At 60.5% G+C, this 14,731-nt stretch overlaps 1 protein-coding gene across 1 annotated transcript; it reads right to left on the reverse strand.

Moving 5' to 3' along the window:
- Positions 1–432: 432 nt before the first annotated feature.
- Positions 433–14,134, reverse strand: FBXL16 (F-box and leucine rich repeat protein 16). Its single transcript, XM_064462155.1, has 6 exons — positions 14,053–14,134; positions 4,712–5,422; positions 3,363–3,871; positions 2,939–3,023; positions 2,459–2,522; positions 433–1,884 (listed from the first exon to the last, which is right to left on the reverse strand). Exons 2-6 carry the CDS (start codon positions 5,405–5,407, stop codon positions 1,736–1,738), a joined length of 1,503 nt encoding a protein of 500 aa, XP_064318225.1. The 5' UTR covers positions 5,408–5,422; positions 14,053–14,134; the 3' UTR covers positions 433–1,735.
- Positions 14,135–14,731: the final 597 nt, after the last annotated feature.

Raw genomic sequence — 14,731 nt, forward strand, 5'->3', positions numbered from 1 at the left:
GGGTGGGAAGGGACTATGGGGACACCACAGCACCAGGGCTGTGGCTGTGCTGGGGCTCCCCACGGGACGTGGAACTGCAGGGGTGTGCAGGGCTGATGGCACCCTGAGTCTGCTGCCATCACTGGTAGGGGTGGGGGACCCTCATGTGCCACTGCCCTGCCTGTCCCCAGCCCCTGCCTGGATGCCCCAGCCCCTGGCACCCATGTCCTGTGGGCAACTTGTGGCAGCACACCAGCAGGTTTGGGGGTGCAGGCAGCCACCCACCCTGGCTGCCGCCATGCCAGCGTGCTCCATGCCCCAGCAGTGCGACCCTGTCCCGTGGCCCCACTGGCTCCTGGTGCACCCCAAACCCCCTTCAGGGCCACAAGGGTCCCTGTGCCATTTTGGGGCCAGAAAGGGGTGTTTTGGACAAAGGAGGGCGCGGAGGCGGCGGGTGGTGCAGCAGTTCCTTCCCGGCCAGTACAAAGGCAAAACAAACCGAAAGCATGGCCGTGTCTTTGTCCATGTCCGTGTCCATATCCTTGCCTGTGCCCATGTCCGTGCCCATGTCCATGCCCGTGCTCCTCCCAGGGCCAAACAGGCAGCCGGTGTGGCAGCAGGCGATGCCCCAGGGACGGCCACCGAGCCCCCTCCTGTGCCAGGTTCCTGTGGGCACCCCAGCACCGTGCCAGCCTTGGCCCTGGCTCAGCCAAGGCCAGGGGTTCCCCTGGCCCCCTGCTTGCTGCTGGCGTTGGGGCGATGGCTTTCCAGCTGGAAGAACGGTGGCGGTGGCAGTGTGTCCTGAGGTGCCACCTCCCACCTTTGCTCTGTGCCCCCAGTGTCCCCACAGTGGGTTGGACCTGGCCCCAGTTCCCTGGGACGTCCTATCCCAGCCGGACAGGTTGATCCTCAGCATTGGCATCCCGTGGGGAGCAGCATCGCCCCACTGACCCCACATAAACCGGGGTGCAGCAGGGTCTGCGGCATATGGGGGGATGCTTGCCGGGAGAGCCCAGCTCCCAGGGCAGGATCCAGCCGGGGTGAAGCCATATGGAGGGATCGGGTGGGGGCTATCACTTGTCACTACCCCCCCAGGTACCCTGGAGCCTGCCATATCACGAGACTGAAGCAAGCGAACATGCGAGGATGGGTGGGTGGGCAGGCAGCAAAAAACATCCTTGTCACCAGGAGAAAGCGCCAGGTACCCCAAGGGCAGGGCCGGGGGCTCGGGGGGGTGCACAGCGGTGGGGCACAGTTTGGTGACCTGTTCCAAGGGAGCGAGAGGACCCATCCAGCCTCTGCCACCACCCATGGGTGCCAAAAATAAGCATTCTTCTCTAGCCCATCCCTGGGAGCATCCTTGGCGGCAGGGCTGTGTGCCCGCTTGGCACTGGGGTGGGGGCAGGAGGCGGCTGAGGCAGGTCACACTGCCATCACCTTCTCACTTTGGGTTTCCATGATGTCCGTTTGTCTGTCTGGAAGGGATTGGCAGGACACCAGGAGGAGGACAGGCAATGGCAGTGGTGTGGGGGGAATTTACAGGGTACCCGGAGGGGCTCTGGCAAGGGGTGACACCATCCCCTATCTCCCCCCAGAGCCCCATGTCCTTTGGGAGTGTTGATGTGGGGGGTGTCCAGGGTCAGTTGGAATTGATGGCATCTTTCACATCCCCCAGCAGACGGAAAGAAATGGGGTGATCAATGTCAGACGGGGCAGCGGCGGGGTGGGCGCGGGAGCAGGCTGGCCGGATCCGGTGCTACTCGATCACCATGCAACATGGGAGGTGCTGGGAGAAGTACTTGAAGAGCTCTGGGGTGGCCCCGGGGCAGTTGGTGAGCTCCAGCTCTTCCAGCTCCTGCAGCTGCACCAGCCCCGACAGCCCTGTGGTGGTCAGCAAGGGGCAGCCTGCAAGCGGGCAGGGTGCACCGTCACCCCAAAACACCAGCACTGTAAAAACCAGCACACCAAAAAACAGCACCCCAAAACACCAGCATTCCAAAAAAAAGCATCCCAAAAAAACAGCACTGCAAGCACACCAGCACTCCAAAACACCAACCCCAAAACCCAGCACCCCAAAACACCAGCATTCCAAAAACAAAAGCATCCCCAAAAAAACAGCACTGCAGGCACACCAGCACTCCAAAACACCAACCCCAAAACCCAGCACCCTAAAAAAACAGCACCCCAAACACCAACACTCCAAAAACCAGCACCCCAAAACATCAGCACAGAAAAAAACCAGCACCCCAAGAGCCCAGCTGTGGACCTGTCCCCTGGGAGCTGGGCTGGGCGCGGGTGCCTGGGCAGCTCAGGGAGATACAGGAGACATGCTGTGCTGGGGAGGTGGGATGCTGGCTGTCCACCGGGGATGTCCCCAGGGCTGTCCCCAGTGCTGTCCCTGTCCCCCCGCCTGGTGTCCTCCCCAGCCCTGTGGGGACCCAGCCACCCCAGTCCCGGGGGAGTGAGGGGGAGGTCTCACCGGCCAACGAGAGGAGGCGCAGGCTGCCCATGCTCAGGAGATGCTTCAGGCCAAAATCCTGTACCTGGAAAAGAAAATGGAGTGGGAATGGGTGGGGGACAAGGAGGGGCTCTGCAGGGTGTGGCTGCCGTGGTACCAGGGGCTCAGTATTGCTGGGGCAGGGTGCTGGGATGGGGAGCTGGTTGCAGGGACAGGGTGCTGGGGAAGGGTGCCAGGACAGGGAGCAGCAGCAGGGTGCAGGCCGCTGGGACAGGGAACTGGGTGCTGGGGCAGGGTACCAGGGCAGGGTGCCAAGGCTGAATCCTGCTGAGCTCACAGGAGCATCACATCCTTTCCCCACTTCCCAGCACCAAGTCACAGGGGCTCCAGCTGGCTTGGGGTGCCCACCCTGAGCTCATGGCCCATCCCAAGTGAGGTGCCAGCCACCCTGCCCCCCCACTGTGCCAGCTGGGATGGGCACGGCTGTGTTCCCCCACCTACCTGGCAGCACCAGCGCAGGTAGAGGCTCCGCAGGGACGACATGGTGGACAAGTAGCTGAGGCCAGTGTCAGTGATCCGCACGCACCTGCCAGGCACACGGGGTGTCAGGGCCAGCCAGGAGCAGGGCACCCATGGGTGGCCCCCACACTGCACCCACTGCCTCCAGCACTGCTCAGTATGGCACAGCTTGGCATGGCAGGACATGGCTTGGCATGGCAGGACATGGCTTGGCATGGCTCAGCATGATGTGGCATGGCTCAGCATGGCACGGCATGCCTTGGCATGGCTTGGCATGCCTTGATATTGGCACTGCATGGCATGGCACTGCATGGCATGGCATGGCATGCCTTGGCACAGCTCAGGATGGCTCAGCATGGCTTGGCATGGCACAGCATGCTCAGCATCGCCTGGCATGGCCCCATACCTGTCGAGCACCAGCTCCTCTAGCTTGTGCAGGTCACAGGCGATGTACTCCAGGGCCATGTCGGTGATGCGAGGGCACCAAGAGAGGTCAAGGCTGCGCAGCTTCCGCAGGTTCTCGGCCACAAGCTCCACGCCATCATCCGTCACCTTGGAGCAGCCTGAGAGGCTGAGGACACTCAGGTTGGGCAGGCTGTGGACCATGTTGACCACACCATGGTTGGTGATCTCCCAACAGGAGTTGAGGCGGAGGGTGTGGGTGGTATAGCCTTGCTTGGCAGTGAAGTAGGCAAGCGCCGTGTCCGTCACATGGTAGGCTTGCAGGTTGAGCTCAGTGAGGTTGGGCAGGAGCTGCGAGATGGCGGCGATGGCGTCGTCGGCCACGTTGATGCAGTCGCTGACGCTCAGTGCTGTGATGCGGGCGTTGAGGCTGGACCATAGCCCGGCCTCTGTGAAGTCATTGCAGCCTGACAGCTCCAGCCTCACCACACCCTGCATCTGCTCCAGCATCACCTGCCAAGGGGCAGGGGTCAGGGCATGGTGGGCACCGCCACCCTCCCTGCACAGCCTCGCACCCCAGCTCTAGCTCCCTCTGAGCCCTCCAGGGCTCTTCCCACTCTCCCCAGCCCTTCACGGGTCCAGCCTTCTCACTGGAACCCCCCTGGTGTCAGAGCAGCACCTTGCCCTACACCATGACAGCACTGGCAGGGGACAGGAGGGGACAGGCAGGGACCCCCAGCCATGGTCCCTGCTCTGTACCCAGTGCTGTTGGCAGGGGCAGGATTAATGCCCACTCCCAGCCTGGGCGCTGCTTGGGTAGGATGTGGCCATGGAGTAGCTGGTGCTGTGTTTGGCCATGGCACAGGGCAGAGGACCTCAGTGGGGACCTTGCCTGGCCCTGTGCAGGACCATGAGTTGCCCCATTTCCACCTGACCCGTAGTGCCCCTGCCCAGCAGGACCCACTTGCTGGGGAGCAGCCAGCCAAGCCGGGAAGTCCCCGTCACTGGAGCCCTGCTCACAACCTGCCACTTCATCCACCATCCACAGCCAGGGCCACCTCGCCTGGCTTTGACTTCCTGGCAGCATCTGCAGGCAGCAGGGATGAACCCTGCCCTGACAGCACCTTTGCCCTTTGCCTGGGAGGGCAGCGCAGGCTGCAGTCCATCCCACTGCCCAGACCACAGGTAGAAGATCCTGACTCTGCCCGCACCCATGAGATGGCCACACTGCCTGCCTGCTGCTTGCCTGTGACCAGTGAATGCTCTGCCCACACATGTGCCCCCAGAGCCACCAGGAAGGACCCACCATTGCCATGTCTCTTCCGCCCTAGCAACCTCACCGAGATCACCTACCTCCAACCCCGCGTCTGTGATGGTCGACCTCTTAAGGCTCATGGACTTGACCCCCTTCTTGGAGAGGGGGTAGTTGTCAATGAACTCACAAATGTCCAGGTCAGAAACACCCACGAGACAGAAGCCGTCGAAGCCACGGACAGCGAAGCCCTGCAGGCTGACAAACTCCTTCTCACCACCAGGCAGGATGTTGTAGAGCTCTTTGGTGTGCAGGACGGGCGTCAAGCCCACCCAGAACTTGGGTTGGTAGAGCACCCTCCGCCACGCCTTGCATACTTGCGCCAGCACACACTTCTCACACGCTGAAAAGTACCAGAACAAGCGGTTGAGGATCTTCTCATCCACCACCAACTGCCTTTCCGAGGGCGAGCTGGGCAGCCGCTCTGGTGAGGGCTGCTCTGAGCCTTCGCTCGTGTTCAGTCCCACCAAGGAAGTGCCAGGAGGAGAGGAGACGCCTGCCAGAGCGGCCAAGGAGAGTGGGGAGGCCAGGCTGGGGATGGGCAGGTCGCTGCGGTGGGCTAGGGCCGGGCTGAGGATGGCAGGCACGGAGGAAGGCTGGCACAGGCGGTTTTTCACTGCAGGGGTGCCTTTGGTGATGCTGGCGGAGCCGAGGCCGTTCGGTTGCGTGGGGATCTTCACCAGTCCATTGCGGGGCAAACATGGGGGCTTGGTGTCACCGTTTCTCGGGTTCGACATCTTCCACAGGTCTCTCTGCAACATAGAGGTGTGGTAAGGGGTTGCCAGTCCACCAGGGAGAGCGGGCAGGGCTGGGGGATGTCATGGCACTGGTGGGGATGGAGACCCCAGGGGTCCCTGTGCAGGGAGCAGGGTGGCATGGGGGACTGGGCAGTGCAGGGTTGCTGGGGACAGCTGCAGAGGGGTCATGACCAGGGCATGGAGTGGGGCCCTCTAAAGGGCTCTGTGGCCCTGGCATCCCCCGTAATGGGGGATGGATAGGGATTTGTCCCTGGATGTTCATATCGCTGTTGGAGCCTGGGATGCAGACGCTGATAGGAGCAGGAGCAGGATCGTAAAATCACAAAATGGTTTGTGTTGGAAGGCACCCTTAAAGGACATCTAGTCCAACCCCCTGTCATGAGCAGGAACATCTTCAACTAGATCAGGTTTCTCAGAGCACCGTCTAGCCTGACCTTGAATGTTTCCAGGGATGGGGCATCTACCACCTCTCTGAGCAACCTGGGTAGTGTCTCACCACCCTCAGAAATTTCATCCTTATTTCTAGTCTGAATCTCCCCTCTTTTAGTTTAAAACCATCATCCCTTGTCTTATCACTACAGGCCTTTCTAAAAAGTCCCTTCCCATCTTTCTTACAACCCCTCTTCAAGTACTGAAAGGCTGCAATAAGGTCTCCCCGCAGCCTTCTTGTCTCTAGGCTGAACAACCCCAACTCTCTCAGACTTTCCTTGTAGGAGAGGTGTTCCACCCTCTGATCATTTTTGTGGAAGGGAGAGGAGGCAGCGGCAGCAGAGCAGAGCTGCCTGCACTTGCCATGCCAGCCAGACACTCGGTGGTGAGCCCATGCCAGCCGCAGCCTCACAGAACCTTGCTAAGCCTCACAGCAGCCGGCCAGCACCCCAGCAAACCAGGCCAATAAATATTTCAGCGGCAGTGAGGCTGGCTTTCCAACAGCCCTGCTGCACCCCGCCATCCATTATGCAAAGCATTTCCCTCTATAAATATGGAGGTGAATAATTGATGGGGGCTTGGCCCCCCTCTCCTGCCCCAGTCAGTGCCTGGTGCAAGGCCCTGCCAGTGAGCTGCCTGTCCTGCCTGGACCATGTTTGCTGGTGCTGTGCCAAACCCTGCCAAAGAGCCAGGTCTGAGGCTGGAGGGTGCTGCGGTCCCAGCAGCCCCCAGGGACATGACAAGGAGCTGGAGACTGGGGAAGTGGCTTGCAGCTCAGAGACCAGGGGACAGGGACATGGTCCTCAAAACCCAAGGGATGGCTGGCACATCCATCCAATGGTGGCTGAGGGGACTGGAGGACCCTCTCTATTGCCGGCTCCCTCCCAGACCCAAGATAAAAGTGAGGGAATTATTTTAGCTGCTTGATTTATGACAGTGATGGCCAGACCCTGGTGGAGGGGCACTGAGGGAGGAGCATCCCAGCTGGTGATGCATATGGCCCAGGTCTGTGGGCTCTGAGGATGCTCCATAAAGCCTAGGGGGGTCAGCTGCCAAGTGGGGCGCAGCCTAGATCCCCCACTGTCCCCAGCCCGTCGCTTTCACCCTCACAGCATCCCTAGCTTCATCCAGCCCTCCTGGAACAGCCAAGGAGGGGAGCAGCCAACTGAAGGTGCTGTGGAAGAGGCCAGCATAGCAAGCAGCTGCCAGCAGCACAGCCAGCATACCCCATGGGATGTATGGTATGAGGCATCTCCTGGGGACACCCTCCTGGCACAGCTGGGCATGGAAGGAGCTGCTGAAGCCTCTCCCACAGTGTGAGCAGTAGAGGCACGGAGGTGCCTGCAGACATCCCGGCCTGGTAGCAGCAGCACTGTGAAAGCCCAGCCTCTGGGGACGAGCCTGGCCCTATGCAGACAGTCTGGCGCCACTGTCTGCTCAGCTGCAGCCTCTGCTGCCTCCACTCACGCTACCCGAGAGAGGAGCTGGGCCTCTGTGTTAAATTCACTTGAAAAGAGAAGAAGAGGGGAAAGAAGGAAGAAACTTAAAACCAGAGGCTCAGTGCTTGGCAGCAATGATGGAAGCAGACAGAACATGCACCAGGGTGTCTAACACAGCCGTACAGCACAAATCCAAACAGATAATTACCAGGCGGTATGGAAAGGCTTGTTGCTCAGGCATGGAGCCCACAGCCAGAGCCGTTTGGCATGCTGGCTGTCCCTGGGGAGAGGGCAGGTGGCGGCAGAGGGGCAGCCCAGGCCTCAGGAGCCCAAGGGGACAGTCGTGGGAGGAGACAGATGCTGACAAGTCACTGGGCTGAAATGCAGCCGGCGGGAGGTTTTGGCAACAGTTACAACCAGCTCAGACCTTGGTTGGTCCCCGAGGCTGGGCTCAGGGCAGGCTGAGTGGATTCAGCAGCTTTCCCAGTCCTGCCTTGGAAAGCTGAGCCAGGTCCCCTCTGCCCCAGGCACTGAAGCTGCCTGTCTGGCTCACAGAAATCCCAAACCATGAATGAGCTGGGAAGTTGCCTTCTGGGCACAGGCAGGCTCCAGGCAGTGGCATCAGGAGGCCGGGCAGACAGGCTGGTTTACATGACCACATTTCTCTGGAGAAATGAGCAGGCAAGGATTTGGGGGTTCCTACCACACCAAAAGGAGCAGGATTGTGCCTGAGGGGGGAGCCCAGCCTCGAAAGGGTAGGCAGGGGGCACAGACTAGGGAGGGAGTGGGTCCAATACCCACCCTCTCCTCTGTCTCTAGCACTGTCGGGCAGTGCTGGGATCTGCCCTCCACTGCTTCAGGAAAGCCCCCTGCCTGCAGCCCAGCAGCCCCTCCAGGTTCCTGCACCCTGGGGCTGAGGTCACATCACTCCAATATACAAAGTGCAAGTACCACAACCCATGGGATGAGAGCTGTGCTGGGGAGACCCAGCGGACACCCTCCCTCCAACCCACTGAGACAGCAGAGGGAAAGGGAAATACAAATCTCTCTGTCTTAGAGGTGTCAGTACAGATCCCTGCTGATGTTCCATATGATATTCCATATGATGTTCCAACTCCATATGCTTTTTGGTCACCCCAAAGCAGCAGAAGATAAGAGATATGGCCTTTCCTCCTCTCCTCATTATCTCACTGTTTGCAGATTGCATGACTGGGCCAACCACAAGGCCACCAGATGTAGAGTTCTGCACATGGTATGACCATCCTTGTTTTGGGATCCCACAGGAAGGGCCCAGCATCGCAACCCCCCCATAGCAACTCCCCTCTGTTCTCATAGGCCACACCTCACAGGTGGAAGCATCTGCCCACAGTGGAATGCCAGCTCCCAATCCACAGCAGGAGGAAACCTGACAAAAGCAAAGGGCAAAGTCTTTCAGTCTCCCGAACTCACTCCAGTGTGCACATTTCACAGAAACCGTCACTGCCGGAGAAGTCATTCCATTCATGAGGGTTTTGTAATCCACAATGAACAATGATGCAGTGGTGGGGGGCGGATTTGACGCAGGAAGAGAGAAGAAAGAAGGGGGTCTAAGAGTCTGTCACTACAAACATTACACAGATGATGAAGATGCTGGGAAGAATAGGGTGAAAGCTGCCAGGAAGTCAGAGCTTGTCCAAGCTGTTGGTGAGTTTACCATCTCCATGTGACAGTGAAGAGGAATGAGGGCCTCAAGAGATGGGCAGGATGATCAGTCACCCTGTTAGTACCACTCCTGCGTTGGTGTTTGCTGGGAGACCCCAGGCTGTGGCAGATGAGACATACTGGATCAAACCATCATCCTGCTGTGGCTAGGCTCAAGGGTGAACACTGGACCAGCTGGGCTTGGAGGTTACCCAGAACTCGGAGGCCACTGAGACCCCGGACTGCGCAGGAGTGGGGGCCACTGGGGCCCCGGCCCGGCTTGGTGGGCTGGCCCGGTCAGCACCGCGGGCAGCGGCCCCGGTCAGCACCAAGGACAGCGTCCCGGCCGCCAGGGGCCCCGTCACCCTACAAGGGCACCCCGCAAACGTGCCCTGCGGGACGCCCCGCCTCAGCGGGCCCCACGAGCACCCACTGCTGCCCTGCCAGGTCCCTGCGGCGACCCACTATTGCTCCCTGGGTCCCTGTGAGATCTCACTGTCTCCCCACCAGGTCCCTGCAGGCCCCCCTACTGCCCTGCCAGCCTGCCATGAAGCCCTGTTATTGCCCTGCCAGACTCCAAGGCTGCTGCAAAATTATTTCTGTAGTGCTGCTGCTTCAGTGACAGAGTGCTGCGTGGCAGCAGGCAGCCATCGCTCGCGGCTTCCTGCACACATGCAAACACACTCACATACATATATGCACACCCGGACACACACGGACACACACACAACCACCCCATCAGAGCCGCAGGAGCTGGTGGATGCACCTTGCACAAGCCTTGGCATTCAGCTGCACTTATACACACACAAACAGAGATAAGCGCATGCACATACACACGCACAGAGGGTTGCATCAGCTGAATTCATTAGCCCCTCTATTTTTACTAATGCAGCAAATCAAGTTGCTCTACAGGCAGAGAAAACACATCCGAGACACAGTGCTGAGGCAAAGCACACAGCCAAGGCTTTTGTCCAGTGCTCCTGAGGGTAACGGCTCCCTGGGACTCCCTCAGGTATACACAACATCCACAACAAGCAGCAATGCCACACAGGCTTTGGAGGGGGCTGAACCTGCCAACCAAAGCACATCATAGTCATAAAGACATCCTACCATACAAGTTGCCTTCTCCAGCAGTGCTCTGGTGTGTGAGGTGCCTCCTGCTCTGATCCAATCGGTTCAGACCACTGCCCATGCCATGAGCAGTCAGAGGGATATATGACCGCTCATGTCCAAGGCCAGGTCACGTCAGAGGGCTTGGATCATCCTGGCAATGCAGAGGAGCCACAGAAGGCCCTGCAGAAGCCTCTGGCTCCCCCAGAGATGGAGGGGCAGTGGGTGTGTTTGGGTAGAAGCTGCCTCTGTGTGTGTGTGTGTGTGTGTGCACGTTGCTCAGCGCTCCTGGGCTCAGCACTCACACAAGTCAGCTAGGAGAGAGGATCAGAGCACAGCTCAGTGCTATGTATTCCACCACTACACAAGCCAGGAATTTGTGGTGGGGAAGGGCCTCACTGCTTCACCTGGCCCCAGAGACCTGCTGTTTTTGTGATGGGAGCTGGGAAACTCCTTTCCTGAGATTACCCTGAGAGCTCCTTGAGAGATCAGAGGACTGAGAACAGCATTCCTTCTCCCTTGTTGGCTCCCAATGACACCAAAGAGCTTGTTCCACCTTGCAGTGGACAAAGAGGCTCAGGAGGGGCTGGAAAAACAGCTGGTTTGAGTCCCGTTCCTGCTGGGTGCCACTCTGCACTGGGCTGGCTGGTTAACCCATCACTGGGTCTCAGACAGCTCATGGCTGGGCAGCAGAGCCATCACGATAGGGACCCTCCAGCACTGCTCTCCCACAGGTCCCACAGCCTTTCTGAAGAACAAGAGTTGGGGCTGGGCCATCCCCATGCCCAGGGAGCCAGGGAAAAGCTGGATGAGGTGCCAAAGCCAAGTTCTGCTGAGGTCCCCACCACTTTCTGCTTAGCTGAGAGAACAGCTAATGTCCAGGGGCACTGGGAGACACAGCTCCTGTCCCCACCAGCCCTCAGCATGGGAGCATTGGAGGGAGGAGATAAAGCTCCAGCCCCACAGGCCCCAGGCAAAACTTCCTCGCAACAGGCAGTGGGATCCCCTCCAGTGGCCACAAACCCTTGCCGCAGCAGCACTTGTCTTTTCTGCTGAGACCCAAATCTCCCAAAGACATCAAGCCCTGACCTCTCTCCCTATCCCAGGCAGGCCTATGACCCCTTGGGGGTGACCTGCCACACAAAAGGAGCAGGGGATGCACAGACAAGGGCAGAGCTGAACCTCAACGTGCTGCCCTGGGCCCATCTCTTCAAGCCTCTTCCAGAGGTACCGGCCCTCACTGCCATGGGAGGATGCTCATGCTTCAGCCAAGCTTTGCCCTGTTCTCCACCGACCGAGGTGACAAGAAGAGGAGGCAGCTCCTCTTGTGACAGCTCCTGCCTGGCCTGGCCCCTTCTTGCAAGCCCAGCCCGAGCACACCCAACCAATGACACCCACCACATTACAGCCCTTCTCTTTGCCCCTCTTGGGCCTAGGAAAGGGTGAACAAAAATGCAAGATTCCATGAGGAGAAAGGAGCTAGGAGACCATGGCCCGTGGCTCCCCCAAGCCCCCTGCCAACTGATGTACTGCTGGGTACCACTGGGACTTGAGCCTCTTCCTCAAACCCCTTCATCCCTCCAGACATGGTGATGGCCACACAAGCATCAATGCCCTTTTGCCCCTGGGCTCAGGGGTCCGGTTGGGACCTAGGGTCGGGGAAGGCGAGTGAACGCCTGCCCAGCACAGGGGCCATTGGCACCAGGCCCAATGGGATGCCAGAGCAGGCAGGTGGTGTTCAGCCATGGGACTTCCTGCTGCAGGGGGTTGTAGGGGCTAAATGCTGACACAGGCTCCAAAAAGCTCTAAGATGCACTCCTGGAAGCAAAAGCACTGGCCTGATCCTGCTCCCAGGGCAGCCCCCCGGCTGCTCACTTCCCCCAGCCAGGAGCTGGGCATGGGTCACACCACCAGCAGGGAGAAACCCTGGAGAAATGGCTTCTGCCTGCCCCATCCCCAGATGCTCTCCCCTTGAGCTCTGGTCCCCTCTTCTGCACTCCTGGTCCTGGAGCACCTGGTGAACGTGGCAGTCCCCATGGTGGGTGAGTAGAGGCTTAGTGGGGTTGGGATGTTGCCAAAGGATCCCTGCTCACCTGCATGCCCCACCCCACTCCCTCCCATGCCATCGGCTCCTACTTGCCGCTCTCCCCTTTCTCCTGTCTGTGTGCTGCTCATCCACACAGGCACTGGTGGGGAGCAATGGGCCATGTCTTGGAGGTGGGGAAACTGAGGCACAGGCAGGGCGACGTGGCTTTGCCACAGAGCTGTCAGACTCTGAGTCAGGCAGAGCTTAAACCTATGGAGCATGAAGGCAGAATCCAGCCCGCAGACCCAAAGTGCTCCTGCTCCAGCCTCCCTTCTCCTAGCTGGAGCATGTCATGCCCCCATGGGATGGTCAACACAGAGGTGACCACACTGGAGGGGATGGGGGGACACTTTCCCCCCTCCCACCTTCCCACATGTGACGCCCAGCGTGGGCGAGGGTCAGTCCAACCCTAGGAGCAGGATTTGGGGACTCAGCAAGTTCCCAGCACCAGGGTTGCTCATCCCACCGCTCCCCGCCGCCGTGGAGCCACTGGCATGGGGAGGAGAGCAGGCCCAATGATGGCAAAGGGATCGATGTTGGGGAAGCCAGCTTGGGGAAAAATAGATATCTAGCTCATTAAAAATGGATGCTTGAGTGAGTCCTCCCCACTCCAAAGCCACCTCCCTCCCTCTTCCTGGTAGCCGAAGTGAAATCAGCACCCAGCTTTCAGAGGGGAGATGCCAGCATGGCATGGCGCTCGCTCTGCGCCTGCTGCTCCCACCCTGCTGCATGCTGAGACCCCTTGGGTGCTGCAAATAGGGTTCAAGCCCTGCTGTACCCTGGGCAGAGGGCGGTTGTGGAGCAGGACCTCTGCCAGGATCATCCCTGCTGCAGGGACTGCCACACTCCGGCCTCCAGCACCTGGGCACCGCCATGTCCCGCCAACGCCAGCAGATGCCTGAGAGCCAGAGCTGCCCCAGCACTTCAGCCTGGTGCCCAATGGCACCCCCAGACCCCCACCTGGGCGAGGTCATGGGGGTCTGTGCCTGGCTGCTGCCACAACCCTGTGTCTCTGTTTTCCCCAGCCTGCCCCAGCCCTCCCATGGGGCTCAGCCTGCCCACCTGGCCCCCAGCCCCAGCTGGCCTCACACATGGACCCTCTGCCCATCCCCAACCCCTGCCCCACTAAAACAACCTGCCCCCGGTCCTGGGCTTCTGGAGGGGGGGGCTTTGCCCCACTCTGGGCTTTGTGGAACCTGCTGTGGGCCTCAGTCCCCTTGGCCTCCCCAGCTGGGGCTTTCCCTTCCTCCATCCCCTGGGCACCGGGATGGGGGGTGGCTGCCCCTGTTCCCCTGCCCTGGCCTGTGTCACCCTACAGTGGAGTAGAGCCCCACTGAGGTGTTGGGGTCTTGGGGTGCAGACTTGGGGTGCCACCAGGGAGGACAAGGGGCAGTTTGGGGGCTGGCAGCAGAAGGGGGAGAGGGCAGTCAGCAGCCCCACACGTGGGTAACCCTGTCCCCACGGCGATGTCCGCCTAAACCCCCACCCCAAAACACCCCCACATCCCCGAGTGCCCACCCGATCCCTCTTCCTGTGCCGTTACCCACCCGGTGATGCCCGGCCTTGTGGGTGGGGGGGGGAGAGGGTACTATCTTACCCCCCAGCATTCCCCCGCTCCCCAAACCGGGATGTGGGGGGGCAGCATCACCGGGTTGGGGGTGGAAATCACTGACGACCATCCTCGGTTGAGCTACCGGGAGAGGGAAGGAGCGGGGGGCGCCACCGGACCGGGAGCCCCGGGGCCGGGCAGGCTCCGCCACCGTTATATAACGCCGCTCCATGATGCGGGATGCGGCGGGGGGGTGGTTGCAGCCCCCGGTAAAACCGGCACCGGCACCGGCTTTGTGTGGTAAAGGGTTTTTTTCCCGAGCGGCTCTTACCTCCAGCGCCGTCTCCCGAAGCTCATGCCATGCCTCGTTCCTGTCCTCTCTTGGGAAAGAAAAAACAAACACCGGGAAGGAAATCGGGACACCCCCCCACCCCCCCCAAAAAAAAAAATGCCCGTTGGAAAAGGGGCCGGATCCTGCCCGGCCCCCGCCCCAGCCCCGCTAAACAACAGGAAAATAAGCGGGGATGGGGGGGTGGGCGGGCGGGAATGGGGCCGGATCCGGATCCGGGGGGGATGGAGAAGGGGGGTCCCTCCTGCCAGCCAGCCCGGGGAGCTGGGAGCCGCTCTCACACGCACACGCGCGTTTGCACACAGGCACACGCGTGTCAGCAACGGCGGCTGTTAAAGTGACACGGTCGCCGGGAAGGATAATGGATCGTGGCGGGATGGCATCGCCACCGGCACCGGGAGGGAGCGGCGAGGTGAAGGTGCGGGACACGGACACGGAGGCAGAGGCGGGGGGGGGGGGGGGGGGGGGGCGGTGTGCGGGCAGGGCTGGGCTGGCAGCTGGGTGTGCAGGCACGGGGAGAGAAGGGTGGGTGGGTGGGTGAATGCAGCAGGGGTGGAAGGATGGGGGGATGGAGGGAGGGAGGAGGGAGGGAGGACAGAGGGAAAAATGGAGAGATGGAAGGATGGAGGGATGATGGAAGGGTGGAGGGGTGGTTGGAGGG

The sequence above is a fragment of the Phalacrocorax carbo genome, chromosome 10 (genome assembly GCF_963921805.1).
Source record: "Phalacrocorax carbo chromosome 10, bPhaCar2.1, whole genome shotgun sequence".
NCBI lineage: Eukaryota > Metazoa > Chordata > Aves > Suliformes > Phalacrocoracidae > Phalacrocorax > Phalacrocorax carbo.